The sequence below is a fragment of the Idiotropiscis lumnitzeri genome, chromosome 1 (genome assembly GCF_059441095.1).
Source record: "Idiotropiscis lumnitzeri isolate Australia: NSW breed Sydney's pygmy pipehorse chromosome 1, RoL_Ilum_1.0, whole genome shotgun sequence".
Lineage (NCBI taxonomy): Eukaryota > Metazoa > Chordata > Actinopteri > Syngnathiformes > Syngnathidae > Idiotropiscis > Idiotropiscis lumnitzeri.
The window spans coordinates 45,153,673-45,181,624 of NC_142391.1; the positions used below are offsets into that span (position 1 = coordinate 45,153,673).

General features: G+C 42.1%; 2 protein-coding genes across 4 annotated transcripts in view; both read left to right on the plus strand.

The window, feature by feature from the left end:
• Nucleotides 1–17,913, plus strand: part of gtf2h2 (general transcription factor IIH, polypeptide 2) — a 39,037-nt gene extending 21,124 nt beyond the window's left edge. The window contains exons 8-15 of one of the 3 annotated variants that reach the window (XM_088302867.1): nucleotides 142–247; nucleotides 344–434; nucleotides 763–961; nucleotides 1,081–1,144; nucleotides 7,212–7,315; nucleotides 7,719–7,821; nucleotides 13,690–13,729; nucleotides 16,996–17,913. In XM_088302867.1, the coding sequence (XP_088158993.1) occupies nucleotides 142–247; nucleotides 344–434; nucleotides 763–961; nucleotides 1,081–1,144; nucleotides 7,212–7,315; nucleotides 7,719–7,821; nucleotides 13,690–13,729; nucleotides 16,996–17,106 (818 nt within the window). In that variant the 3' untranslated portion in view covers nucleotides 17,107–17,913. The remainder of the gene's footprint in view (nucleotides 1–141; nucleotides 248–343; nucleotides 435–762; nucleotides 962–1,080; nucleotides 1,145–7,211; nucleotides 7,316–7,718; nucleotides 7,822–13,689; nucleotides 13,730–16,995) is intronic. The other 2 variants (XM_088302875.1, XM_088302884.1) reach the window with 2 other exon arrangements.
• A 2,183-nt stretch (nucleotides 17,914–20,096) lies between these two features.
• Nucleotides 20,097–27,919, plus strand: dhfr (dihydrofolate reductase). Its single transcript, XM_088302897.1, has 6 exons — nucleotides 20,097–20,296; nucleotides 22,320–22,369; nucleotides 23,753–23,858; nucleotides 24,550–24,673; nucleotides 25,761–25,876; nucleotides 27,752–27,919. The coding sequence occupies exons 1-6, from the start codon at nucleotides 20,205–20,207 to the stop codon at nucleotides 27,831–27,833; spliced, it is 570 nt and encodes a 189-aa protein (XP_088159023.1). The 5' UTR covers nucleotides 20,097–20,204; the 3' UTR covers nucleotides 27,834–27,919.
• Nucleotides 27,920–27,952: the final 33 nt, after the last annotated feature.

The window sequence follows — 27,952 nt, forward strand, 5'->3', positions numbered from 1 at the left end:
ATAATTTTGTTTTCAAGTCAAAGCATATTATGATGTCATTGGAAATGTCATTGCAAATTTCCAGATTGTGGGACTAATAAAGGCCATCTTTATCTTTATAATTCAATCTTGCCATAATTTATATCTTTGATCAACAAACAGGGAACCCAAAGAAGCATATTGCTGTTTTGAAGAAAGCAGTGGACACTGTGTGTCTAGGAGAACCATCCCTGTACAATTCCCTGAACTTGGCCTTACAGACCCTGAAGTGAGTTGCGTGTGTGTGTATGTGTATATGACTGAGTTTTTCTTATGATGTCGTTTATAAATTAACCCCGCCCCCTTTTTTTTTTTTAATATGAAGACACATGCCTGGACACACAAGTCGGGAGATTTTGATCATCCTTAGCAGCCTCACCACATGTGACCCAGCCAACATCTATGAGATGATCCAGGTAACACGTACCTCTGTGTTGTGTCCTAATTTATTCCCATCGGATGACTAGTTAGATCTTAGTCCTTTTATAGTGACAGGTTGCGTTTATGCCTGCATTCACTTAACGTGATTTCATAGCTCAACTCAAGGAGAAAATCACTCGTGGATTAGGAATCGAGTCAAATATAAATGTTAAGTGCACACTCCTATGACTCCTATCAGTTGTATGCGCATGCGTATGGATGTGAAATAAACCACTTGGCATGTGTGGTTTATGGATCGTAAAAAAAAAAAAAAAAAGAAATTCTCATTACAGGTTTTTAATTGGTGTTTCTTCCCATTTTCAGACCATGAAATCTTTGAAGGTGCGGGTGTCTGTAATCGGCCTGTCTGCGGAGGTTCGGGTGTGCGCCATGTTAACCAGGGAGACTGGTGGGTCATACCATGTCATCTTGGACGAGACCCATTTCAAAGAACTTCTGCTGACGCTGCATGTGAAACCTCCCCCTGCCAGCTCCTCATCTGAATGTTCTTTAATACGTATGGGTCAGTATGCTGATGTTTATGTACCTTTGTTCATTATCAGTCTTCTGGTAAATATATTTCTCTTGATGAACTGAATATTTTTATAAACTAACTCAACTTTTTGTTCTTTCTACAATCAGGGTTTCCTCAGCATACATTTAGCTCTCTGACTGACCAGAACGCCAAACCTTCTTTCAGCATGGCGTAAGTAAACCTCCATGCTCCCTCCATCAAAAAACATTAATTTATTGCCCATGAATATATAGTTATGTCCCAATTCAGGATCTGCACATTTCAGTCAACCCTTCCTACATGATCATTGGAGTTGAAACCTTTCGAGGTACAAACCCAATTCATGATGTGTTAAACAGAATCCAATTATTTGCGAAACATGTTCAACCTATATTTACTTGTATACACGACAAACACAAGATATTTAATGTTCAAATTGAAAAGTTTTATTGTTTTTAGCAAATTTCTATGTTCCAAAAAATCTGGGACAGGAGGCAAGAAAAACTGAGGAAGTTGAGGGCTGCTCATCAAATACCTGCTTGGAACATCCTACCGGTGAAAAGGCTCAATGGGAGCGGGTGGGTGCCATGATGGGCTATAAAAGGAGCTTCCCTGAATTGCTCAGCCATTCACAACCAAAGATGGGGCGAGGTTCACCTCTTTGTGAACAACTGCGTGAGAAAATAGTTGAACAGTTTAAGAACAATTATCCTAATGTACAATTGCAAGGAATTTAGGGATTTCATTATCGCGGTCCATAATATCAAAAGGTTCAGAGAATTTGGAGAAAACACATGGAAGCGGCAAGGCCAAAAACCAACACTGACTGCCCCTGACCGTCACACGGCACTGGATCTAAAACTGACAATGTGTGAAGGATGTGCTCAGGAACACTTCAGAAAAACAATATCAGTAAATACAGTTCGGTGCTACAGCCGTAAGTGCAACTTAATACGATACAACTTTATTTATATAGAGAATTTCACAACAGCTGTAGCTGTAACAAATCTTCAATGCCGCCGTCTTCTCTGGGCTCGAACTCATCTAAGATGGACTAATGCAAAGTGTAAAAGTGTTCTGTGGTCTGACTAGTCCATATTTCAAAGTGTTTTTGGAAATTGTGGACGTCATGTCCTTTCGGCGAAAGAGGAAATGAACCATCCGGACTGTTATGGACGCAAAGTTCAAAAGCCAGCATGTGTGATGGTACGGGGTTGTGTTTATGCCAATGCCTTCCAAACGTCTATGCTTATTTCGACAAGTCAATGCCAAAGCACATTCTACATGTGTTACAACAGAGTGGCTTCATAGTAAAAAATAGTGTAGGTTTTAGATTGCCCCGTGTGCAGTCTAGACTTGTCCTGCATGTGTGGGGTATTATGAAGCGTTAAATACGACTCCGGAAAACCCGAACTGTTCAACAGCTGCAGCTGTATATCAAGCAAGAATGGGAAAGAATTCAACCTACAAAGCTTCACCAATTACTGTCCTCAGCTCCCAAATCTTGATTAGATGTTCAAAGAAAAGGTGATGTTGTGGCGGACATTGGACCATGCCTCTCACCCAGCAGGCATCCCGTTTGGGGGCGTATTCATGTGAATGTTTGTTGGCGCGAATTGGGATTGTGCGTTATTCTGTTGTTGGCAGTCTTGGAATAAAGACGTGTTCACAGTCAGTCGTGTGTGCTCATTTCAACTGCCACATTGGTGACCGAGTATGTTTCAAGTCGTAGATGAAGAGGTGTCTTCCTCGGCCATGCCGCCCCAACTCCCTCATCTTGCAGCCGTCACCGCTACCGTGAGGCTACCGGAGTTCTGGCAGAGCGATCCGGCTTCGTGGTTCCAGCATGTGGAAGCGCTTTTCCACCTTCGTGGAATCACCTCCGATGACCCGAAGTACTACATGGTCGTGGCGTCCCTCGACCAACTGACTACACGTCGTGTTATGCAGCTATTGCGAGCACCTCCACATGGCGGGAAATACGACGCGCTCAAACAGCTTCTGCTGAGGAGGTTCTGTTTGTCGGACTCAGAGAGGGCAGATAGGCTCCTTTCCCTGCCCGGTTTGGGCGATGGCACGACGGTGGATCTCATGGACAATATGCTGTCGCTCTTGGGTTCGGATGAGGGTGGTTTTATTTTCCCGCACATTTTCCTGCGACAGCTACCATCTCCGGTGCGCGCAGTGTTGGCTAACTCCGCTTGTCTGGCGACCGGCGATTATCGAGGTTTGGCTGAGGAAGCGGATCGAGTTCTGCTGGCTACGAGACGGTTCGCCGTGCAAGTGTGGCGGCCGATTCCACCCTTGGGACGACACCAGACGTGGATCCGTCAACGGTGGCCGCAGTGGTCGTTCGAAAGCGTCGTGAGAAGGTTCTCTGCTTCTTCCATCAGCGGTTTGGCGCCAGGGCTCGGCGTTGTGTTCCCCCCTGCACCTACGAAGCTCCGGGAAACTCCAACGCCGGCGTTCAGTAGTGGCTGTGGGCGCCGGCAAAGAGAGCGAGCTGCTTTTCCTTACAGACTCGTCCTCTGGAAGACGTTTCCTGGTGGACTGCGGGTCGCAAGTCAGCCTGCTTACACCCTCCGCCGTGGACAAGGCGGGCGGCGTTTGCGGACCACCCCTGTGTGCGGCTAACGGCTCGCCCATCATCAGCTTTGGTTCCAGGTTGGTGACTCTGTGCTTCCATGGACGTGATTTCCAGTGGAACTTTCTTGTTGCCGCAATCACGGTTCCCATTATCGGCGCGGATTTTCTGTGTGCACATGGACTGCTCGTTGATGTCGCGAACCGCCGTTTGATTGACGCTGTTTCTTTTGCTACTTTTCCGTGTGAGGCTGGGGGACTCGGGCCATTAACGCATGCGAATTATTTGGCATCGGGTGACATTTATCAGCGCCTGCTGACAGACTTTCCCTCCCTAACGACTCCAGCCTTTTCCACCGCATGCACTAAACACGGGGTGGAGCATTTCATACCCACGGTCGGCCCGCCAGTTTTTGCTCGCGCGCCTCGCCTTGACGCGGCCAAATTAGCAAAAGGGGAGTTTGCTAGAATGGAGCGTTTGGGGATTGTGAGGCGTTCTAACAGTACGTGGGCCTCGCCTTTACACATGGTGCCTAAAAGGGATGGTTCCTGGCGGCCTTGTGGTGATTTTCGTCGCCTAAACAATGTGACTACGCATGACCGTTACCCCATTCCACACATTCAAGACTTTTCCACCCGTTTGGCGGGCACCACCATTTTTTCAAAAGTGGACTTGGTCCGTGGTTACCACCAGGTGCCTGTGCAGGCGGAAGATGTGCCCAAAACCGCGGTGATAACCCTGTTCGGTCTTTTTGAATTCCTGCGCATGCCTTTTGGACTGAAGGGGGCAGCACCGACTTTTCAAAGATTGATGGACTCTGTGTTGCGCAACCTCGACTTTGTGTTTGTATATCTTGACGATATTCTGGTGGCCAGTCCTTCACCACAGGAACATCTGTCGCACTTAACAGAGGTTTTCAAGCGTCTTGATTCGCATGGTCTGATCGTTAACCCAGCGAAATGTCAATTTGGTCTGGTTGAGATTGATTTCTTAGGCCACCGGATTTCAGCACAGGGCGCGGTCCCCTTGCCCGCCAAGGTGAAGGCAGTGGTGGACTTCCCCCGCCCGGCCTCAGTTAAGGCGCTGCAGGAGTTTTTGGGCATGGTTAATTTTTATAACCAGTTTCTCCCGCGTGCGGCCCACCTCCTGCATCCTCTTTACAATGCCTTGAAAAATAAGAAAGCTAATGATACTGTCGAGTGGTCTGCACGGCGGGAACAGGCTTTTCGACAAACTAAGGACGCCCTGGCGAGTGCGACTCTCCTGGTCCACCTGATTGCGACTGCGCAAGTTGCTTTAACTACAGATGCTTCTGATATAGCTGTTGGGGCAGTGGTTGAGCAGCTCGTGGCAAATGTGTGGCAGCCTCTTGCGTTTTTCAGTCGTAAGCTGCGGGATAACGAACGCAAGTATAGTGTTTTCGACCGAGAGTTGTTGGCTTTGTACCTTGCGACGCGCCACTTTCGCTTCCTTCTTGAAGGACGCCGTTTCACGGCTTACGTGGATCATAAGCCACTTACGTTTGCGATGTCAAAGGTTACTGAACCATGGTCGGCCCGTCAGCAGCGGCGCTCGGCGGCCGTTTCAGAGTTTACGACGGACGTTCGGCACGTGGCCGGTAAGTGTAACCCTGTAGCTGATTGTTTATCGTGCGCGATCGTGTGTCCAGTCCAGCTCGGGGTTGATTTTTCGGAAATGGCTGCCGACCAGTCCGTTGATCCTGACATCCGCAACCTCAAGGCAGTGAGTACGGCTCTTAAGCTTGAGGAGGTGGTGTTGCGGGGCGGTGGCACTGCTCTCCTCTGCGATGTGTCCACGGGCCGCCCTCGTCCTGTGGTTCCGTTGGAATGGCGTCGCCGGATTTTTGATTCGATCCACTCCCTGTCACACCCTGGCGTCCGTGCATCGGTCAAGCTGGTTGGGGCAAAGTTTGTCTGGCCCGGGCTTCGTAAGGACGTCAGGATGTGGGCAGCGGCCTGTGTAGCATGTCAGCGTGCCAAAGTCCACCGACACACCAGGTCGAGCCTTGAACCTATTCAGATTCCGGCCAGGAGGTTCGACCATGTGCATGTGGACTTGGTAGGTCCCCTTCCCCCTTCGCAAGGTTTTACTCACCTACTCACTATGGTGGACCGGACGACTAGGTGGCCAGAGGCGGTTCCTCTGTCCTCCACGACCTCGGTGGATATAGCTCGTGCGTTTCTGTCGTCCTGGGTCGCGCGTTTTGGCACGCCGTCCGATATCACCTCGGACAGGGGCCCCCAGTTTGTATCTGAGCTCTGGTCAGCCTTGGCAGTATCGTTGGGTGTGCGCGTGCACCGCACTACTGCCTACCATCCGCAGGCTAACGGTTTGTGCGAACGTTTTCACCGGTCACTTAAAGCTGCGCTGCGAGCTGCGTTATCGGACGGTAACTGGGTCAACCGTCTGCCATGGATTTTGCTCGGCTTACGTTCAGCGCCGAAGGAGGATCTTAACGCCGCTCCTGCTGAGTTGGTGCTCGGTCAGCCGCTTCGCGTACCTGGTGAATTTCTGCCAGACGGTTCGGACGCTCCGCCCTTTTCCTTTTTGTCGGGGGGGCCCCTGAGCCCTGCACCGGTTCACCACTGTGTTCCCAAGGTATTCATGCCGTCCGCGCTTATGTCAGCCCGTTTTGTTTCTGTGCGCCACGATGCCCACCGCTCGCCCTTGCAGCCACCGTATGACGGCCCGTTTAGGGTGCTGGAGCGCGGCGATAAGAGTTTTGTGCTTGATATGGGTGGGCGAAGGGAGTGCGTCTCGTTAGATAGGCTAAAACCAGCTCATTTGGTTGCAGGCGATGTGCTGTTGCCGGCCCACGTCCCTCGCCGCGGTCGCCCTCCAAAGTCCACGCCCTCACTTCCGCGCGACGACGTTGTGTGTCGTGCTCCCGCTCCTGTCTCGCCTGACCCCCCTGCCCACCGGGTTTCAACTGCACCGCTAAAGGATGGCCTGCGTAGTCGTTGTGGCAGGCCGGTGAAGCCCCCTGTGAGGTTTTCGTTCTGAGCGACCTTCTGGGTGTTCGGGGGGGGGCTGTGTGGCGGACATTAGGACCATGCCTCTCACCCAGCAGGCATCCCGTTTGGGGGCGTATTCATGTGAATGTTTGTTGGCGCGAATTTGGGATTGTGCGTTATTCTGTTGTTGGCAGTCTTGGAATAAAGACGTGTTCACAGTCAGTCGTGTGTGCTCATTTTAACTGCCACAATGTCACATTTTTTGGAACGAATTACAGCCATAAAATTCTAAGTCAAGGATTAGCAAAAAATGATAGTTTGTTAGTTTGAACATTAAGTATGTTGTCTCTGTAGTGTATTCAATTAAATATAGGTTGAAAAGGCTTTGTAGATCATTGTATTCTATTTGTAATTATGTTTAACAAAACGTAGCAACTTCATTGGAATTGGGTTTGTACCTTTTAAAACTGCATCAATCCTTTTCATTGTCCAGTCACAATGCCATGGTGGGGTACAGCTCATATTGGTGTTGGTGCCTCAGAGGGATGTAGCCCCGAAATGGGGATGTAGCCAATGAGTGAATGGCTACAAATGTCAGAAGTTGTCGTGAATACTTTTGAACCTGTAACCCTTTATGTAGTTAACTCAAATTTTGACAGGTATTGATTGACAATCTTTTTATGTCGATGGTTTCTCAAAGTCTGTTAGATGGCACCAATGATCCAGGTCTCTCTCTGGGAGGATACTTGTGTCCGCAGTGCCATGCTAAGTACATGGAGCTTCCAGTGGAATGTAAAGTCTGTGGTATGTCTGGCTTGAGTCATATGATCAGTTTGCATGAAATACATTTTTCACCCACGACACAATGACAATGCTAATGTTAAACGCAAACAGAAAGGTATTGCAAGTATTAATAAGGGCTTGTTGTATGTCTGTTGACAGGCAGCATTTGGTACACCTGCTTCCTTTGATGGTTACAATTATAGCTTTTCTTTTTTCTATCACTAACAACCATTGTGGTCATTATCAGAAAAAGTTAAATGTGGAGCTCGCGCCACAATTGATTATGGACTTGGAAGGGACTGGATAAAACTCTTCAGGGTGTTTTATTTTAGTTATTCCAGTGTTGCTACTGTTAATGTTGCTTTAATATGTTTAAGATTGAAAAAAGCACAATATTCTTATGCCCTGCTATTTTGTTACCAAGGTTTGACTCTTGTGTCGGCCCCACACCTCGCCAGATCCTTTCACCACCTCTTTCCACTTCATGTCTTCATCGAAACACCAGTCAAAACCACCCCAGAAAAAAGGTTAGTTATGAAAAGTCAGTTAAAAAATTAATCTGTAAATTAACTCATTAAATACCAGCCATTTTCACTGGAGCAACCCGCTCAATCCCAGCGTTTTCCTGGGTTTTGACTAATATTGCAAGGCCCACAGAATATTGTATTCTAATGCTATATAGACTTGGAGCACACCAAAAGAAAGATGAGACTCTCTTCTTTCAACAGAAAAAAAAGTTTGTTTCTATCTTTTTCCATTCTTGAGCAATCGCCATTTGAAAATAGCTAAATTTCATGAAAACTCCAATCCCTGATGAAAAAACTGAGAAAATGAGCTTTTTGTAAACTGATGCATTTCGGCCATAATTTGAACTTTGACACTATTATTTATGGCTTTTATGACACCTCTAACATCTAAATAATGCATGCCTTCTATAAAATACCAAAAAAAAGCACAAAAAATATGTTTTTGATAACAAAATAAATGTATTTGCACATAACAGAAAACGACTGAACTGTTGAACTATGTACAAAAATGAAATACATCAGTGTCATACATACTTTTTTTGTGTGATATAAAATAAAACAGTTGCCTTGATGCAAGGGCACACAACATTTTTTCGATTTTCCTCGGTTGCCATCCAGTGTGTGTGACGCCATCCGGAACCACTGCTTCCTGATGCACAACCTGTAAATATAAACAATTGGAAATATATATTTATTGCTGCATTTTATTGCTGGCGTGTGAAGTTTCATATTATAATTTACCTTTCTTTGCACCAACAAGACGAGGAGGAAGCTTCTTGCCGCGGGATGCACAATCTGTGAATTGTAGAAAGTTTGTATGATTACTACACCATTCAGTATTGCTTCCTCGTCGGGGAGGAGTCACGCTTGCTTGAAGTGCACATTCGCTCGCATACTTCCTAGTCGGAGTTGAGCTATGCTCGCGTCTAACTACACATTCACGCAACATATTCTTCCCGCAAGATGCATGATATGTAAAATAAGTGGATATAAGGGCTAACCACATGTTCAATTGTAACTTGCGAGCGTTTATTTCCCTGTTCGGGAGGAGTTATGCTTGCTTGGAAGCGCACATTCGCTCGCTCACTTCCTATGCTCGCGTCTAACTACACATTTACGCGACATATTCTGCGCGCAAGATGCGTGATATGTACAATAGATGCATGATGGCTAAACACATGTTCAATTGTAACTTGCGAGCGTTTACTTCCTCGTCGGCGAGGACTTATGCTCGCGTGTAATTGTGCAATAGAGGCGGCCGGACGAGGAAGTCAGCGAGCAAGCTCGCGTCTAACTACACATTCACGCAACATTTTCTTCCCGCAAGATGCATGATATGTAAAATAAGTGGATATAAGGGCTAACCGCGTGTTCAATTGTAACTTGCGAGCGTTTATTTCCCTGTTCGGGAGGAGTTATGCTCGCGTGTAATTGTGCAATAGAGGCGGCCGGACGAGGAAGTCAGCGAGCAAGCTCGCGTCTAACTGCACATTGACGCGACATTTTCTGTCCGCAAGATGCATGATATGTACAATAAAAGCATTAGGGCTAAAACCACATGTTCAATGGTAACTTGTGAGCGCTTACCTCCTCGTTCGGGGGGGATCTGGTGAGGACTCTCGGCTGCTTTGGCTATTGTCCGAAGGCAGGCGATGCAGGCCGCAAGGCACGCGCAGCCTCTTTAGACGCCTCTTTGTTGTGACGACGATGAAGCGTCATCCTCTCAACCAAAGCGTCTCCAAAGCCTTGATGCTTTTAGGAAGCTTTTTTTTACAAAAAAACATTCCTCGATCGTCATTTGCTTGGAGGATTTCATTGCTAACGCTACTAATGCGACTGCTGCTAGTGCTGCTGCTACCCACGCTGCTCTCCACGCTAATAAGTCTACCCCAGGATCCCGCCCCCCCATTTGTACCTCTGGCGCAGATTCAAGGCGAATTTTCTGCACCTCTGCCCCCTGCTGGGTGATTTTTACATGATTCACAATGCGGACAAGGCTGATTCTCAGTCAGAGGTTGCATCAGACCCTTATGTACACTATGACGCAAAAAAAACAAAAAACGTATTTATACGTCTTTGGTAGAGGGCGCCATTGCTTTAAAAGACGTATTTATACGTCCAAGGGAGTAAATGAGTTAACTCCCCTGTGAGAAAGTGTGTATTTTGTTCTCAAGCTCCACCACAGAGGCTTGGGAATTGGAAATCATTCTGCATGGTACATTGACAATTCCTGACTTCTGTGTGCTTGTGGATATGCTCGTTCATTCAGGTCATTTAATTCTCGAGCATTGAATCGATTGCAACAATACAAGTAGTTTTCAGTTCATGCTTGGTTCAGATTGCACCAGACTAAGTTGATCTGCCAAACCCAACTATCTGTGCTCCATGGAGACACAACCCAACCATGAATGGTATCATTCTTGTGGAATACAATAAATGCAAAACAACAGTCGTTAAGATGCATTGCAAAAAGGCCTTTGACTGTCAACAAATCGTTGGGTGCAAACCACCCACATTAATATACCATTCAGTCGTAAAAAGGAATTGCCGTTGCCATTATTGTACAGTCATTGGGGACTGTGTTTTTGTAAGTTGTTGGAATCAAAATCATTTAATCTCTTTGGGATGGATGAAATGACGGACGGCATTGTATATGGGGGACTTCTGGACACCTCAAGTGTACCTAAAATCTTCTAAACCCACCCTCACACCTCTTTACAGCTCAGAGCGGACTCTGCTTCACTCCGATTATTGGGAAACTCAAAGCGTTGTTCAAACATTTTGTTTTTCAGTGTGTCCCAAAAACAGAGTGTCACAGCACCTTCCAGAGCAGGGGTGTCAAACTCATTTAACTCAGGGGACGCATGGAGGAAAATCTATTACCAAGTGGGCTGTGGACCAGTAAAATTATGACAGATAACGAAAAGCAATCGCCCTCAATGTTATGCAGATTAGCGCTATTTGCATGCTGTCCTGTGAATAGAATTAGAAATTAGAATTAGAAATCCCTTTTTTGTCATTGTACTCAAGTGTGCAACGAGATTAGAGGGCTCCCCTCTCCAGTGCAATACAACAATAATACAGACAAATATATATATTAGATAAATAAATAAGAGAGTGCAATGGAATTTAGTACTGAATAGTGTATATAAAAACACATCACGATGCTGTTCTGCAAGGTAAGGGTGTTCTCGTGTGTGTGTGAGAGTTCAGAATGGAGATGGCTCTCGGAAAGAAACTGTTTCTCAGTCTATTGGTCCTCGATTTGATGCATCTGTAGCGCCTGCCAGAGGGCAACAGGTCGAACAGGTGTGAGTTTGGGTGGGTATTGTCTTTGACGAATAGCAGACAACTTTAAATATATTGTAATATATAAAACAAATATATAAAAAATACATCTATATAAAATGTGTATTTTATTAAAACTTTTAAAATATAATATACAATAATATGAACTAAAATAAATCAATAAATACAATGGAACTCAAATATCCAGTGGCAGGAAAAAGTCCCAATAAAAAATATGTGGTTGTAGAAGTTGGAATGCAAAGAATTGAATTGAATACAGCAATACTCCAAGTAACATTGAGGTATTTGAATAACTTTCATTTACCATAACTTCCATTTACCATTTTAGTTTAACTCAAGTTTGTAATTTTACCAAATGCTTCATTCAACTGTGATGACTCAGTTTGAACACTGGGTGGCACCCAGGTAATGACGTACTGGAAGTGTCTTGGAGAGAAGAAAAGGAAAACTCTCAAAGAAGAATGATGTCGCGTTGAATACTGGAGTGCTGTGTGCTAATCTAAGTTAAAAAAGCAACACAAACTGAACCTGATGTCTGGTGCTGGCTCAGATTGCATCCCCCACCCAGTGTGAATCCCTTTGCAGCGATTGCAGGCTTTTACCTTGTGTAATTAGCCACTTTCTAACACGTTAGCAATTATTAATGTCAGCTTGTTACAAGAGCGCTTTAACTGCCTTAATAAATAGTAGACGTTTCTTTCAGTCAAGCAACAAGGAAGTCAACTGCACACATCCATTTCCTGGTTATAAGTGAGTGAGACTGTGTGGCCAAGGCATAAAAATACAGTATATACAAGTGATGCTTGGTTTTCTTGACCCATGCACACGTTTGCCAGTTTCAACCCATTTTGAATGGAGTGAGTAAATACCGTCTTACCAATACCGTCGTTCCACGGCCAAAAGACGCACCGTATCAAAGGGTGCAGCGTCAGTTGTGGGTGCTATTTCTGCATTTAACACACACACTAGCCGTGCCGCACTATGAGGCACATGATAGCTCACGCATGATATCTCATGCATGATAGCTCGCGCGTGATCCAAAGTGAGGAATCTGGATCAATGGTAGTACCATTGATGTTATAAAAGCTCTCATGTTAACATAGTCAATATCAGGAGAGGGATGTCACTTGTCACCACACTCCTTAGAGTCACGGTTTTAAATCAAAACCAAAACTATCACTGAACAGCATACAAGCAAACAATGAAACAAAGAAATACAATTAACAAAAATGCACGTGCATCTCTCATGCCATTCATATCCCAAAAAGAAGTAAAAATAACACAAAAAGAGTATGAGGCATTCTGGGAGCCTATCAGCCTCAGTCAATCAGATGGCTGGTTAGAGAAATGTGAGTGGTGTGCTTTGTGCAGTGTCTTTTTCAGTCTGTTGTCTAAACCTGTGATGTTTCTTGCTTGCAATAACATGAATGATAAGACAGAGTACGACATCGTGGATAGCTGCCCTTTTGTCCAGCTTTCTCCCGCATGTACATACTGGTCTGTTCTGATTGTGTGAAACCATCACCAAATGAGGTATTCACTGAATTTAGTTGTCACAGTCAAGTTTACATAGCATAGTCTTAGACTTCAACCAACATAGTGTGCTAATATGCACTCTGAAATGCTCAATTGAGGATCAGGCCCGTTGCTCGAGTGAATAGAATGTGTACAGATTTATGGGTCTCCGTTTGTACACAAGGTGCGTTACAGTACAGGGCGCCCTGTCTGTTTTGGGGAAGAATTGGGACTTTAAGGTGCGCCTTATGGTTGTAAAAATATGGTAAATCCATCCATCCAGTGTCCAAGCCGTTTTTTCCTCGCAAGGGCTGCGGGGTTGCTGGAGCCTTGCTGTCTTCAGGCAGTAGGCAGGGTACCCTCTAAACTGGTTGCCAGGCAATTGCAGGACACTCAAAGACAAACAAGCATCCACGCTCACACTCATACCCGGGGAAATTTAGAGTGTTCAGTCAACCTACCATGTATGTCTTTGGCATGTGGGAGAAAACCGGAGTACCCGGAGGAAACCCATGCAGGCACGGGGAGAACATGCAAACTGCCAGAGGTGGGAACTTGACCCTTTTTTGCCCCGCCCTCCAGCCGTGATCTCAGTACGGTTCCGGCCTTGACCCTCTGGCCTTATTCCTAAAAATTGTCAGCCCGCAAAATCCGCTTGTACCTCCCTCCCCGCCAACTGAATGTGTGACCTTTGTACACACACCTCTCTCCCGAAGGGCGTGCATGCTAGGACAGCCAATATATCACGAAGACTCTTGACATTTATATTGACCAACCCCACAAAGTGATGATATTTCCTCTGAAAATGTGTTCATGTTTTTGTGAAAAAAAAGGACTTAATAAAGGAGAACTTTTTCTTTCTTCATAGTAGATTAATAATAATAAGTTTGTGTTTGCTTGTTTAAATCCATAGAAAATCAGAAAATCAGTGTCATTTTGTCTATACCTGTACTGTTCTAACTTTTTCCCAATTTTCTGTGTACAATTTTGTGAGTATACAACAATGTTCCAATGCATTTCACATCCTGCTGTGATTGATTTCAGGTTCTGTGAGTCTTGTCAAGGAGAATTAAAAGATAAAAGGGTAAGCGTAGCTGGTGTATTTTAAGCTTTTTATTTCTAAAGTAGTGATGAAGTTGTCTTCGGACAATACCGTGATCCATTTCAATGTATCTTTTTTTGAGCCACAATATTTTTTGTAGCAGAATTTGTTGCACTGGTTTTGTCATTGTCACTACATTTCCTGGTCATTCCATCAATTCTCTTCGCTCTTGAGTAGTCCAACCATTATTGTTTGCCCTTTTTCATGCTGCACCAAAAGAGTACCAACAATTTTGTCAATGTTATAGGTGCAAAATAACACTCAACCTTTTCGGGCAGGGGGGTGATGTGAGTTTCAGAAATAATAGTATCGGGATCAGTTATATTCCACAAACCTCAATTTTAATGAATTTGGGATGTTGTTTGAAACCTCACCCCATCCATGTTTGTGACCAATTAAGGCTCTCTGGGCTGCTCTTTTTATACCCAGTTGTTTCTATTTAACCTGTTCACCTATGGAATGTTCTAAACACGTTTTGTTTTTTTAAACATTCTCAACTTTCACAGTCTTTGTTGCCCCTGTCCCAGCTTCTTGTTTTAAATGTGTTGCAAGCATCAAACACAAAAAAAGAGAATGTTTGCAACGAAAGAATAACATTCATCAGGTTGAACATTTAATATCTTCTCTTTGTAGTGCATTCAATTGAAAATAAGTTAAAAGGGATTTGCAAATCATCGTTTTCTGTTTTTAATGTTAGTTTTACACAACTTTGCTATTTCATAGCAATTGGGGTTTGTGTAATAACAACAAATTGGGATGTGAAGATTCATCATAAATCAATATATCGATTTTAACAGCTTATAGTATGCATTGATGTAAAAAAATAAAAGTAATGATTTGTAACACCATGTTAACCAGAGCTGCTCTCTCGTGTCTGCTGCTGCTGCTGCAAAAAAAAGACTGCATACGCACAAAACGTTGCCTACCACGTACATGCTCATTAGTGGTAATTCGGATAATCCTTGATGAAAAACAGAAGCACTGTGGGTAGTATAGTTTCATGGCTTAACCATGTTAGCGTTAGCAACAGAGTCCGAAAGTGGGCAAAATTCACCAAATCACTTAATACAATGTAAAACCTTTTCATAGCAGCACGGCGGTGATAAACAAGCACCCTAAAAATGAAGCACGTGGCAGCTGATGCCCGATTTTATTTTTGACAGGGACTGTTGTCTGAAAGCGAGCTATTGAATGTTGCACGCGATGTCCTGTTGTGTCTACTGTGGATTAGGGCAGCATTAGTCAGCGAACTCATGTTTGTTAAAACCAAAACAGTTCTTTTCATGGAATGGCAATTGCACATGTACTATGACGCAAATACGATCACTCGACGACGTACCATGTGCTACGTTTATCAACTCAGATATCTCAGCACTCAAAGGAAAATAACATGACGACCGATTTGCCATAAGCCAATAATGGCAAAACCTAACAATACAACATAACCTAGGTCATTAGAAAATATGAAGGTACAGTGTTAAAAAAAACATGGGTGTGGGAGTGTGACCTTTGCTACTTACAGAATTTTGTTTGTGTAGATTCTATCCTGCTAACTAGAGAAGCAAAACAAAACATTTTGTAATAAGGTGGATTTAAAACAAAATTTTAAATTAATTCAAGTGTTTTTTTTCTTTAGGAAAGTTCATTACCTCAAATGTATTCATATGATTTTAGTCCCGTACATTAAAATAATCGATTGCTGTCCAAGTAAAGTGAAATATGTTGATGAGTGTTTATTTGAGTATATATAAGGTACTTTCAGAGAATTCGTGCAACTCAGCATAGTGTATGGTTTTTGGTTCCATTTAAAATACAATCCAATTTTACACATTAAAGCAAATTTCTTTTGTGAATGGCTACATCACCACACGAGCACACCAAGACAAGCATGGCAGCGATTTTTAAAAAAATTTAATCGTTATTGGGGACTGAAAATCTAATCAAATCGGGGCTTTAGTGAATCATTACACCCCTACAACATATGATTAAACCCCTTCACTGCTGTTGAGCAACTACTGTATATATCAATTGTATCAAACTGTGAAGACTCAGAAAAGAAGTGAAGGTAATGGAGTACAAAAAAGTTCATTTACAGTTGAACTCAACCTCCCCAAAAATCTTTGAAATAAAATATATTTGCTTTCACTAGTCTAAACATGGCATTCTAATCAATATTGCATTTGTGGAATATGAGTTATGGCAACAATATCCACCTGTTTTTGTCCATCTCAGGGGGTGGCCGATTTGTCACTTGCTGACAACTGAAAATGACAATAACAGCCAATCATGGCTCACCTGTTTTCTGAAGCTGAGCCATGATTGGTCGTTACCTGAGCCCTGAGCAACTGTGATGTCGTTCTCAGTCGACAGAAGTGACAAAATGGCTACTTCAAGAGATGCTGCTTTACTCATATTCCACAAATGCAATGTTAATCAGAATGGCGTGTTTTGACTAGTGAGCCTGCATAGAACCTATTCTTGTGAAGATTATTTTGGGGTTTACTTACTATTTAATGAGTGTGTATCAAACTGCTCGGACTTGTTCTGAAACTCTGTTTCAAAAATGTTGGTGACTCCTGACCTGTTCTAAATAAAAAAGTTGCTTGGCGACAATGACTCGTGGTTGGTTACATCATATTAGGTTTGGGTATTTTTTATATGATCCTTTAAAGACTTAAATTAGACTTAAATCATTTACTTTGGCTATTGTAAGATATTTGCTTGTAGGACTGATTTTCAGGAGTTGATAACCGCTGCAGTATGTCCAGTTAGAACACAATATTGTCCAGGTGAGGAATAATCAAACCAGTTTGGTCCATGTAATCTTTAATTTGGTTTGACATGGATGTGTGTGTGTGGTTTATGCTAATGCACGCACACCTTGTGGTTGGATGACTTCGGAGAGAATGACTGTTATGATGACCTTTGTCTGTTACTTATCGTGGGTCCTAAAATAGGTGGCTAAAACATGCCCATCTAAAATTCAATTGTATGAACAGGCGAGCCACCAGAGTGTGCTACAACGGCATACTACAAAACAACCTGACCTTTTTAACAGCTATCGTTATCTTACATTAAACTTACAGATAATTCAATAAAAATAATACAACCCACTAATAAATCAGACTAATACCATTTCACTGTGTTCATATGCATGAAAAGCATTTCTCATCGTCTGTAAATGTTTGTTGTCAAATGTATACAACAGTATTTCCAACTTGCTGAACTTAGCTCTCTTCTGTTTCTAGATGTTCACGTGCCAATCCTGTCACAGTGTATTTTGTGTAGAGTGTGATCACTTCATTCATGACACACTACACTGCTGCCCTGGTTGTGTTCACAGTCAACGCACTCCTTAAAACCAAACTCAAAAGAGCAAAGAGGAGGAGAAGTGATCAGTGTAAGAGTGTAAGAGGTCATGACCAACAGGAGCCCTGTATGATATGTATACTGTATTAGTATTGATTATTCATTTAGCAGTGAAGGAAAGTTTTTTTCCCTCCAACAATTTTTTGCGGTGTAATCTTTAGCAGAACCCCAAACACGGTCTTGTACTTGGACCAGTTTGTCCATTAAAGCAATTATGAATATTTTAAATTGATTAAAGGGTAGAGTTTACAAACAGTAAATCTGGTACAAAAACTGCCAAACAAATCATGCAACTGACTCGCTGTGGTGACCCCCTAACAGGGAAAAGCCCAAAATAACTTCTAAACAGAGACTGTCTGTGACACGTGTTTGTTTTTTTTTTAATTGGTTTTGGTTTTTTATTTAATTTTTTGGGCCATTTTGATAATTTGATGACAATTTCACTTCTGAATGACAGTTTTCAAGTCAAGTAATTTTTTTTTAAATTGCGCTTAATCACAAGAAAGTCTCAGAGGGCTTCAAATACCCACAGTTGAGAAATATTAAATACAAGCCTAGATCTTAACCCCCAAGAGGGCAAGGAAAAATAACAAAAAACAAACAAACAAAAAAAAAACAATCAATGGCTGATTTAGCCGTTTGTTTGCTAACAGCTATGTCATACCTTCTTGTATTATAACCTTTAATCTGAACTTCCGTCCAACAGTACGTGTATAAACCACACCAATACAACGACAGTTATTGTGTTGCGTGACATCAAATACAATGGACAATAAAGTGCAATTTTTTTCATTTCATTGTGTGTCTTGCAATCATATTTAAATGTTTTGTTTTGTTTTTTTCAGTGTCCGGGATGATGTGTTCAGACTAGAGGCTGTTATTTCATGAATTCGGCGGGTCGCGGGAATCCCGCGGGATTCAAATATATGGGAGACAATTTGTTTTTAATCCTGGGACATGCGTCATGGAAGACCGTTCCGCAATAGATATCCAACCTTCACCACGTTAATGGTTAAGGGGTGAAACTAATGGTTTCTTAATGGTGAAACTACACTATGCGAATTGCAATGACTATACTTCAGCAAATTTGGTCATGCTGTACCTCATCAAAAAAGAGTGCGTCCAAATCCTGTGCTGATGTGACCAATTGACAAAGTTGGTCGCACCAGCGCAAAAGTTAGTGTGGAGCCCTGCAGGAGGAAAACAAATGTTGCACTAAATACTGACAGTCTATGAGGAGAAAGGGCGCGTAAACTGTTCAACAAATGAGTAAATTATTAATTTATTTTTTTAAGAAACGTAGCTGACCTCCAAAATGTGAGCAGTACGGCAATGGGAGTCATGCTGGAGAGGAGCAGGCTTGGAGTCGTTTTCACTGGGATGGAGTGGGACAGGATTTTTTTTTTCTTTACTATGGTCCAGGATGGGATTTTTGTTCCTGCGGCGGTGGGTTAGGGCGAGAGTAAAAATCGACTCCCATTTCACCCCTGATCAAATGAGCTCACATTGGATATCAATAAATCCAAACTATTGTGCAGAACACTTTTATACTTTCACAAAGTGAAAGTGGACAAGAGTAGTAATGTGCAGTACGAACGGATAACTAAAGCAAGCAATCTTAAAACGCTAGCCGACCTGCTGTGACGTAGACTGCTGAGACCGGAAAAAATAATAAGCCAAGCTCCAAAAGGGGATGTGCCAATTTGTTGTAAATCCCATCACAAAAAAAATTAAATCGCTAAAGTCTTTTACTACTGATGTCATTTTTACGTGCAAACCTATTATATAAGTGCCAATGTTAACATCAATGAAGTGTCCCTTTCACGCACTGGGATTTTGTAGTCTTTTCTGCTATGATAACATAAAATATAAAAAGAATAATACTCTTAAAGGCCTCTAAAAACCCATCCGACGTCGTATGTCGTGGCCAACTGTCACGTTGGACTAAAAGTTGGCACGTCAGACCGGAAAATGACGTAAGAACAGCCGACAGAGACTCCAACTACTCCGGTACCTTCTGCGCATGGGTGAGAAGTAGTACTCCTCCATCTGTGGCAACAGTCAATGTGTAGCCTTCGATGGTGATGTCAAATAACACCATTCTTCGTGAATGAGAGGGATTACTTTGTCTTCGTGCTCTTCTGTCCAATGTGCAAAGTTCATTTAGTTCTGGAGAAATAGCTTCAATTATCACAAGTTTTCTGCTTTTGTCACTTCCAGTTCTTGTCCACTGTACTGATTTTTATTTTAGTTAACAGCCAATCACAGTGCTCATTTACCCCGACAGCTTGACCCATTTCTACATGGCTGCCAGGATGGCCGAGTGGTCTAAGGCGCCGCGTTCCGGACCCAGTCTCCCCAGGAGGCCTGGGTTCGAATCTCGAATTTCCCCATTGTGGGACTAATAAAGGCATTATTATTATTATTATTATGTTGACTCGTCTGAACCCGTCCCCCAGACGCCCCAACAACAGCTCCAACTTTACAACATGGCGCACTACACCAAATAGACGTATACCGATTTTGCAACGGCCGACGTCGAATTGGTGTGTTGAGGCCTTGAGAGAACCAAGCCTCAAACAGCAAGCAACTTAGTGGGCCTAAGTCCCCCTATGGCGGTTGGTCAGTTTTGTTCCTTCCTTGATTATTTTTTTTTGGGGGGGGGGCACTGGACTGCAAATCACAGTATGTGGTTATTTTACGCTTGCGTCAACCCTTTTGTGGTTGAATACTGGCTATTTTATAGATTGATAAATGTAATATGAAAACTGAAATACATTATGAACACTTATTTATCACTTATATATGAAATATGACCATATTTTAAATGAAGCGTGTGGTCCCATGTGGCCCTGCAGAAGCACTGATAAAAAAAAAGTGTGCCTCCCTCCATCATTGAAGTTGCCCATTCGTGCTACTGTAAATGAAAAGAACCCACACAATTGCTTCTCTATCCCCAGTAACTTCCAATCCTCATGGTGGCGGTCATGCGCCTAAATGTTGTTCGCCGACCGTTCCTTTGCAAAAGAAGACAATACCAGATGTGTAAAAACGTGTGAACATAGAACTCAACTGTTGTTTAAGGAGAATGTCTCGAGTCCTGAATGGCATCGTTGCAATGTGTCCTGATCTGGGAATAGGCAGAGACGGACATCTTCCGTGGCACCCCACAAGACTAAAGTAAGTGAAAGAACACTGTGAGCGGATCTTTGTACCTAATATATAAAACGTGTTTACGCTTTGAGTGAAACACATGGAATAACGGTTAATCTGGGTTTCAATTTTAAATGTAAAGAAAGAAAGTAATTTTAACTACGCAGTCTTCAAGGGACAAGCAAACGGGCCGTAGCCGATCGCAAACCCTTAATGCAAGCTGAGTGCATTTTATTCTCGTCGACCCTGATTCGTCACTTTGTCATAATGTCCCGTGCAAAACCATTCAAATTCTATGAACGCTGATCAACAGCGGAAAACGTTAAATGAACTAGCGTAGTTAGAAATACGATATTCGCAACAATATATATATATATGTATATGTATATACAGTAAACCCCCGGTTATCGCGGTTAATGGGGACCGAGACCACCCGCGAAAACTGAAAATCCGCGAAGTAGCGGCGCACCTTCAAAAATGCATAAAAAAAAAATATATATATATATATATAAATATGTATATATATATATATACGGGTAGAGAGAGAGAGAGTGAAATTCATGTTATAACAAAAAAAAAAAAATATTAACTTATTATTTTTTTATTCCCCAGCCATTATTTTTGTATTTATTCAATTACTTCTTTTTGTATTTATTTAATTACTTCGACTTTTACCTGCTGGTACGCTGTCCGGTGTGCCCTGTGAAATGAAAGGTGGCATTCTTCATTTATTTATTTAATCATTTATTCATTCATAACTGACAGCCTTGCGCTGCGCTCGTGCCCGGGCGGAAGAGGTGCTCCTCTCCGGCTTAATTGTCACGCACGCCGGACCTGCTCCCCCGAAGCGTGTCTCCGTTCGGTTGAACTCGGTTTCATTTCGCCCCGCCCGTGCCCGGGGAAGGTGCTCCTATTCGGCTTAACTGTGACACACGCCCGCCCTCCTCCCCCGGAGCTTCCATTCGGTTAAACTTAGGGGCCGCTTGGAACCGCCCGTGCCCGGGGAAGGTGCTCCTCTTCGGCTTACTGTGACGCGAGCATGCCCTCCTCCTCCGGAGCTTCCATTTGGTTAAACTTAGGGGCCGCTTGGCATCGCCCGTGCCCGGGGAAGGTGCTCCTCTACGGCTTAACTGCCACGCACGCCGGCCGGAGCTCTGGTACGGTCCGAACCGCGCGAAACGTCGCCACCGATCGTGTCCGGGGGAACATGCTCTTCTTCGTCCACTCTCCTCTTCGCCCACGCTCTTCTTCGGCGCACGCCGGCCGTCTAACCGCTCCAGCACCCCGTCGTGCCGCTCGGCGAAACTACAATGCCCCCGAATATTTTTTAGACCCGCGAAGCACTGAACCCGCGAAAGGTGAACCGCGAAGTAGCGAGGGTTCACTGTATATATATGTATATGTATATATATGTATATATATATACATATATATATTCCATTAGACTCACGACGACGACGATTACTTGGACTTGGAGTAATCAAGACCTGATTATAATAAGACCAGATTTACTATCAACAGAAGTAATCATGGTTTACCATTTGATTTGCACGATAACATCAACAAGGACCTTTCTACAACAGTTTATTCGGATCACAGAGCGAGGAAAAACATGAAAAGCCAGATTAACGTCGATGGGCAAGCGATCTGCTGTATCACTCAATAGCAACAGATGGGTGCAAAGGCCGTCCCCAGTCAACGACTTGACGTCTCATTGGTTCCTAACATGGCCTTGTGCATAACAATTAACCAGTGGGATTATCTTGGGAGTTACAAGACTAGACACAAATATGAACACCAGGTATTCCTCAAACATTACAATATTCCACCGTTTTCCCATGAATACCTTGTAATGGGCCGCCGCAGGTATACTTTAATGAAAATGAAAATTTGAAATTGTAATATTAAACTGTAAGATCTAATCAATAATATATGTTTTAAACGATCAATGAAAGTATATGATGTTTATTCATGCAGCAGCTGGCACAATCTATGTAACCTGTGCTTTTAAAAAATGCTTTTGTCCCCAACAAATGTTTTCCTCTTGCAGTGAAGAATTCAAATATTTCCGGAAGATGACTGCCACGGCATCTAAAGAAGGTAACTTTTGAAGTGTATAAGTTTAAGGATAGCACGAGGGATACAAACAAGTAGAAGCAGAGGGCCAAAAAAAAGAAGGAGGTGCTCGGTGTATCATGGCATCCATGGTCTCCGAAATATTTTCTAAATCCGGTCGATGAGACAGCAGAAATGACTACATTGCACATATTACACAATATTAAGCTATCATACGCATTATTTGTTTTATCTGTGTGAATACAATGAAAGTCACAATAGAACAGAAATGTGTATGTGAGAAATAGCTAAGTTTATTGGTTAATTTAAAATAAATGAATCAACAGCCATTTTAATTGAGTAATCGTTTTGAGCCATTGTTTAACTTAAGAAATTGCCTCTGATTTCAGCCTTACAACAGTAACTATTCCCTGATTCCTGTTGTCCTTCATTATATCAGACTGATTATCTTTGTCCGTCCGTCAATTGTTTAATCAAAATAAGACCTTAACATCTGCATTTCCTTTAGAAAACAATGTGCCAAACTGTAATTGAATCAATTTACGAAAGGTTGCAGAGCATCAATCCCTCTCGTGTGATATTGGTTAATTGTTGTTGTTGTTGTTGTTTTGTTAGTTTTTTTTAACCAAATAAACAACAATAATTTGTTGATAAAGAGGAGTTGGGAAAATGCTTTGGTATTAGACTTTATGCAAAATAACATTTTATCTCATTAATTGTTGGAATAATCAATTCTAAAAATGTTCAATAGTAACAGCCCTGGTGTATGCTTGTGGTTTGTGGTCACCTCCACAACGTAATGCTAAAGCCGGAAAGCTAAATGCTGGCACCAGGAGCCAGGTTTTAGTTAGCAAAATAAAATGTGCGTCTAGCAAAACAATAAAATGTGTAAATATTGGAGGTCAGAGTTAAAGGGTTTCAAATTGTTAGGGTTAGTCTGTGAGCCACTTAAATAGGACTTGAGCGAGCAATAGCTTTCTTTGATTCTTGAATACGATCTAAATGGAGACATCTTTACAGGCATTTTTCTTCGAAACATTTCTCAAAACTGCCCACGAGCGCTCCAGCTGTGTTGGTTTGCAAGGCCCAGTGTAACTTGAACATGGTGTTTTGTTCTGAGACTTGCTAAAGATGTACAGCTAATATGGCACAATATTTGCAATGTATGCAAATTAAAGTAAATCAAACTGAGTTAATTGAGTTAAAATATTTATTATTAACTGAGTTAAAATATTTTAGATTAATCACCTGAGTTAACGCTTTAATTTTGACAGCCCATTTCTGGCATCACTCACTCATTTGAAATCATGCCATTGAATTTTTTTTCTTTTTAATATTGTGAATTCTTTATTAAATGACGGCCATGCTGCCCTGAAGTGTTTGCTCATGATCTGTTTTCTCCTGTAGGTAAACAGAATGTTGTAATCATGGGTAGGAAGACATGGTTTTCCATCCCAGAAAAAAACAGACCTTTAAATAGTCGGATCAACATCGTCCTAAGTCGACAACTGAAGTACGTCCTATGCTGTTCACACACTCAGACACATACAAAATATTGGATCTTTTTAGGTTGCCTTATAGTGGAACCAGCGGCACAGTTGAAGACTATTACATATTTTCTTATTTTCTAGTCATTCTTATTCAATTATGTAGAATAGAAAATTACAGTTATATTGGTATGGTCAGGTGTAATTTTAACAGATATTGAAAGCAGAAGGAACTGTCACTTTCTAATACAATAGTTACTTGATTATCCTAATGTTAAATTAAGTTATTTTGCTAGTGCTAGTGTATTAATGGTATTGGAGGCCCAGATATTAGACATTAGTGCAGGGTTCACCAACCTGAACGTGAGAAATGTTTGTTGGGTACTAGTAAGTAACCAGCTACCGTTTTTTTATACACTTCTGAAGTAAAATAAATTGCTGGCATTAAATTTTAATTATGTTATTAATAATTAATTTATTAGGGTTCTAACAAAAACTGATTTGTCACAATCAAAATGTCTGCTCACTTACTACCTATTTTTAGAGCAGGTCGTTGTGTTACTCATTTTGGGTTTGGTGGTACCTGGTGCCCGCGGACTTGTTGGTCAGGGTTATGTATCCACTTCAATTATGCAACTGTGGATTGCGGTAGTTTGGTTTAATATAGTGCATTTCAATTTAGTGAGATTTTTAACAATAATATTGCTTGACTGACAGAATGCCTCCTGCTGGCGCCCACCACCTGGCTCCTGATTTTCGCTCAGCTCTCAGGCTGATTGACACAGAGCTGTCAGACCAGGCTGATCAGGTCTGGGTTATAGGAGGTAGCTCACTCTACAAGGTAAGGATGTTCAATTGTTGACTTTTAAAAATTTAAAAAGCAGTCAGGTCAAACTTATGTCGGCTTTTAGTGTACTTTTGTATTTAAAGTCACAGACCTTCTGTGGCATGATTTTTTTTTTTTTTTTAGTGCAGGCCAAGTGGCATGACCTCTCCCTCTCATTTTTGGTGTGAGAGGTCAATGACGGGTGCCTTGGCTTGGTAGAGGAAGGATATCACATTTACGATACCTCTACTCTTCACTCTTTTGACTCACTCAGTGATCTTATATGTACAGTATCATCAAAACGCTGTCTTGAAATTAACGTTTGCAACCACCAATGAGAGTTAACGTGTCTACAATTGGTGGAATAAATCCCCTCGACTCATTCATGAATCAGGTGACGAAAGTCACTTCATTTCCACTCTGATGTTGCATAGCTGTAGCTACTTATTTTCTGCTTAGTTGGAAGTGAAAAGTACATTCTCATTCTCTTTTTATTTGTACACATTTCCTGATGCCATGCCTTCAATGAAAACAATTTTTGCGACAAATTTTTGCAATTTTAGCTCACAGTTATCATACCGTCAGAATCTGATACCGACCCATGCCTACAGTCAGCATTATTTTAGAAGTTGATTACCTTGTTTATTTCTGGCAAATACGGTATGTCTCAGCTTCAGAGGTAGCAACATAATCATGTAAATTTATATGGTTTGAAAATTGTAGAAGACAGTCAGCATGTTAAATGTTGAATAAGACCTTACAACTTCAGGTGCTGCGCGAGTGATTGTGTATATACATATATACTGCATATATTTGCATAGGTTTGCTTTTCCAAATGTTTGCTGCTAATGTTACACATTGGCGGCTACATTACACCACCGTCTCTGTGTGACATATCTTTGCATCTGTAACACTGTAAATTTCCTCATTGTGAAACTAATAAAGCCCAACTTTGTCTTTATCTTTAATTCTGGCTAATACTGCTCAACTTTCAAGAACACTCTTGACAGTGCACTGTGAAATCTCCTGTATTATAAATTGACCCAAAAAATATTGTTTTACTGTCTAATTTTGCTCTTTATGATGATGTTGATGTTTCTAGGAGATGATGGAAACCCAAGGCAGCAGAAGGTTATTTGTCACACAAGTTCTAAAACAATTTCCATGTGACACATTCTTCCCTGAATTCTGCCCAGACAAGTACAATCTGCTTTCTGGGTAAGATCAGCATGGTTGTTATTCTGATTGCAAATGATGGTGTCGGTCGGAAGGGTCAGCGACTAAGCTTGTTTTCAGTCACCATTTAAAAATTCCAACGCAAGGCTTGAATCAATGCATTAAGTGTGAGGAACAAAGTCAAAGTAGAAAAAAAAATATGGTTAATGTTGTAGAATAACATGTGTGAAGGCCTTAGCCAGCAATAATGGGTCCTTGCTACACTGACCATGTCGGGGTACTTGCTTGCTGGTGTACTTGGACTGGCACCTAGGACAATAACTGTCTAAAATATAGATTTTCATACCAGATTTAGACCCTCAAAAAGAGTTTTTCTTGACAAGCGGTGCATTGCAATAGCGTGCAATGGAAAAAAAAAAAGTTTTCAATATATTTTCAACATAAACATCTGAAGATGAAACACCCAAAGTTTGAAGACAATCATACAATTGTGCCAATCGTGTTTGATAACTATCACCTCTTTCTTGCTGGTTGCTGCTCGGCCTCGTAACTAGAGCTGCAAATGGCTATAAAGGCCTGATCACGTCGGGGCACTTGGACGTCAGGCTAATGGCACATAGTGCAATAACCCTCTAAAATATTAATATTTTTGCTTGGCCTTATGTGTGTGCAAAGTTTCATGAGTTTTTGCCCAGGCTTGGGCCCTCAAAAACAGATGCATTTTTCTTTCAAACAGTGCATCACCATGGCACTAGTTTGCGACAGATAAAAAACACTTTCAATATCATCTTAAACATCTTTAGATGATATAGACTTAGATTGAAGGTCCAAACTGGCACCAAATTCCAATATTACATCCTAAGGATGAACTTTCTTTTAGGTTTAGCTTATACAATACCATACAACTTTATTTATGTAGCGCATTTCTTTTTTGTTGGTCTTGGGCTGTTAGCTAGCTCGCGCATGCTAGCTCGCGCACACATGCTAATGGCTGTGAGTAGCAACACTTCAGCTCAGACTGATCAGGGATGTCATGGCATCACATCTAATTGACTATGTCAGGGGAGGGATGTCACTGGTCACCACACCCCTTAGAGTCATGGTTTCAAATCAAAACCATAAATATCTCTGAACACTCTACAAGCAAATAATGAAACAAAGAAATACAATTAACACAAAACATGCATTTGTCATACCATAACTATCACCAAAAGAAATAAAAATAACACAAAAAAAGTACCGAGGCATTCTGGGAGATTATCACACTGAAGCATCCTTGGATCTTATCAGCCTTATCAGGTTAGAGAGATGTTTTTTTTTTTTTTTTTTTTTGCAGTCTGTTGTCTAAACATGTGATGTTTCTTGCTTGCAATAACAAGAATGATAGACAGACTACGACATTGTGGACAACTGCCCTTTTTCCAGCTTTCTCTTGCACCGTCACCGAAAAAACATATTCACATAATGTATTTGTCACACTCAATTTGTAGCATAGATGTCTCAGACTTTGGCCAGCTGGGTATGCTAACATGCACTCTGCTATGCCCAAAAGGGCAGGCCCGCCGGCCGGGAGAGTTGTTCAGTCTATAGAATAGGCGGCGCATCGTTTGTTTTGGGGGGAATTAGAGACTTTAAAGTGCGGGAAATTAGAGACTTTAAAGTGCGCCTTATGGTTGCGAAAATACAGTAAATTATGTCGGTCAATTCATTTTGATTTCTTATTTAACAAAGCCCTCTGCAGGCATAGGGAAGTTGTCAACAAAAAACTGTGTTCCGTACCACAATACTGATCTGAATTTGTGGTTTTAACCAGAAGCATTTGTATATTACATAAGTGCTGATTCATAGTCTCAAGGTCTGTATGGATTCTCAATGCATATGAAATCCAAAGTGCAATAAGTTTTATTTTTCTTGCAGGTTTCCAGGAGTACCACAGGGCCTGCAAGAGGAAAATGGTATTCATTACAGATTCGAAGTGTATGAGAGCCTTTCACATTGACGTCATTTATATGGTAAATAGACCCCTAAAAATCTGAAAATTGGTCATGTATTCATGTATTTTTTTAATTAAAGTCTTAAATCAGACCAGACAAAAGCTTTCATCTTTTCCAATTCCAA

Excerpts from the sequence above, each read along its gene's own strand:
- dhfr (XM_088302897.1), top strand. The coding sequence starts at position 20,205 with ATGTCTCGAGTCCTGAATGGCATCGTTGCAATGTGTCCTGATCTGGGA. Across the intron at positions 22,370-23,752 it reads TGCCACGGCATCTAAAGAAG|GTAAACAGAATGTTGTAATC; the intron begins GTAACTTTTGAA and ends TTTCTCCTGTAG. Across the intron at positions 24,674-25,760 it reads GAGGTAGCTCACTCTACAAG|GAGATGATGGAAACCCAAGG; the intron begins GTAAGGATGTTC and ends TGATGTTTCTAG.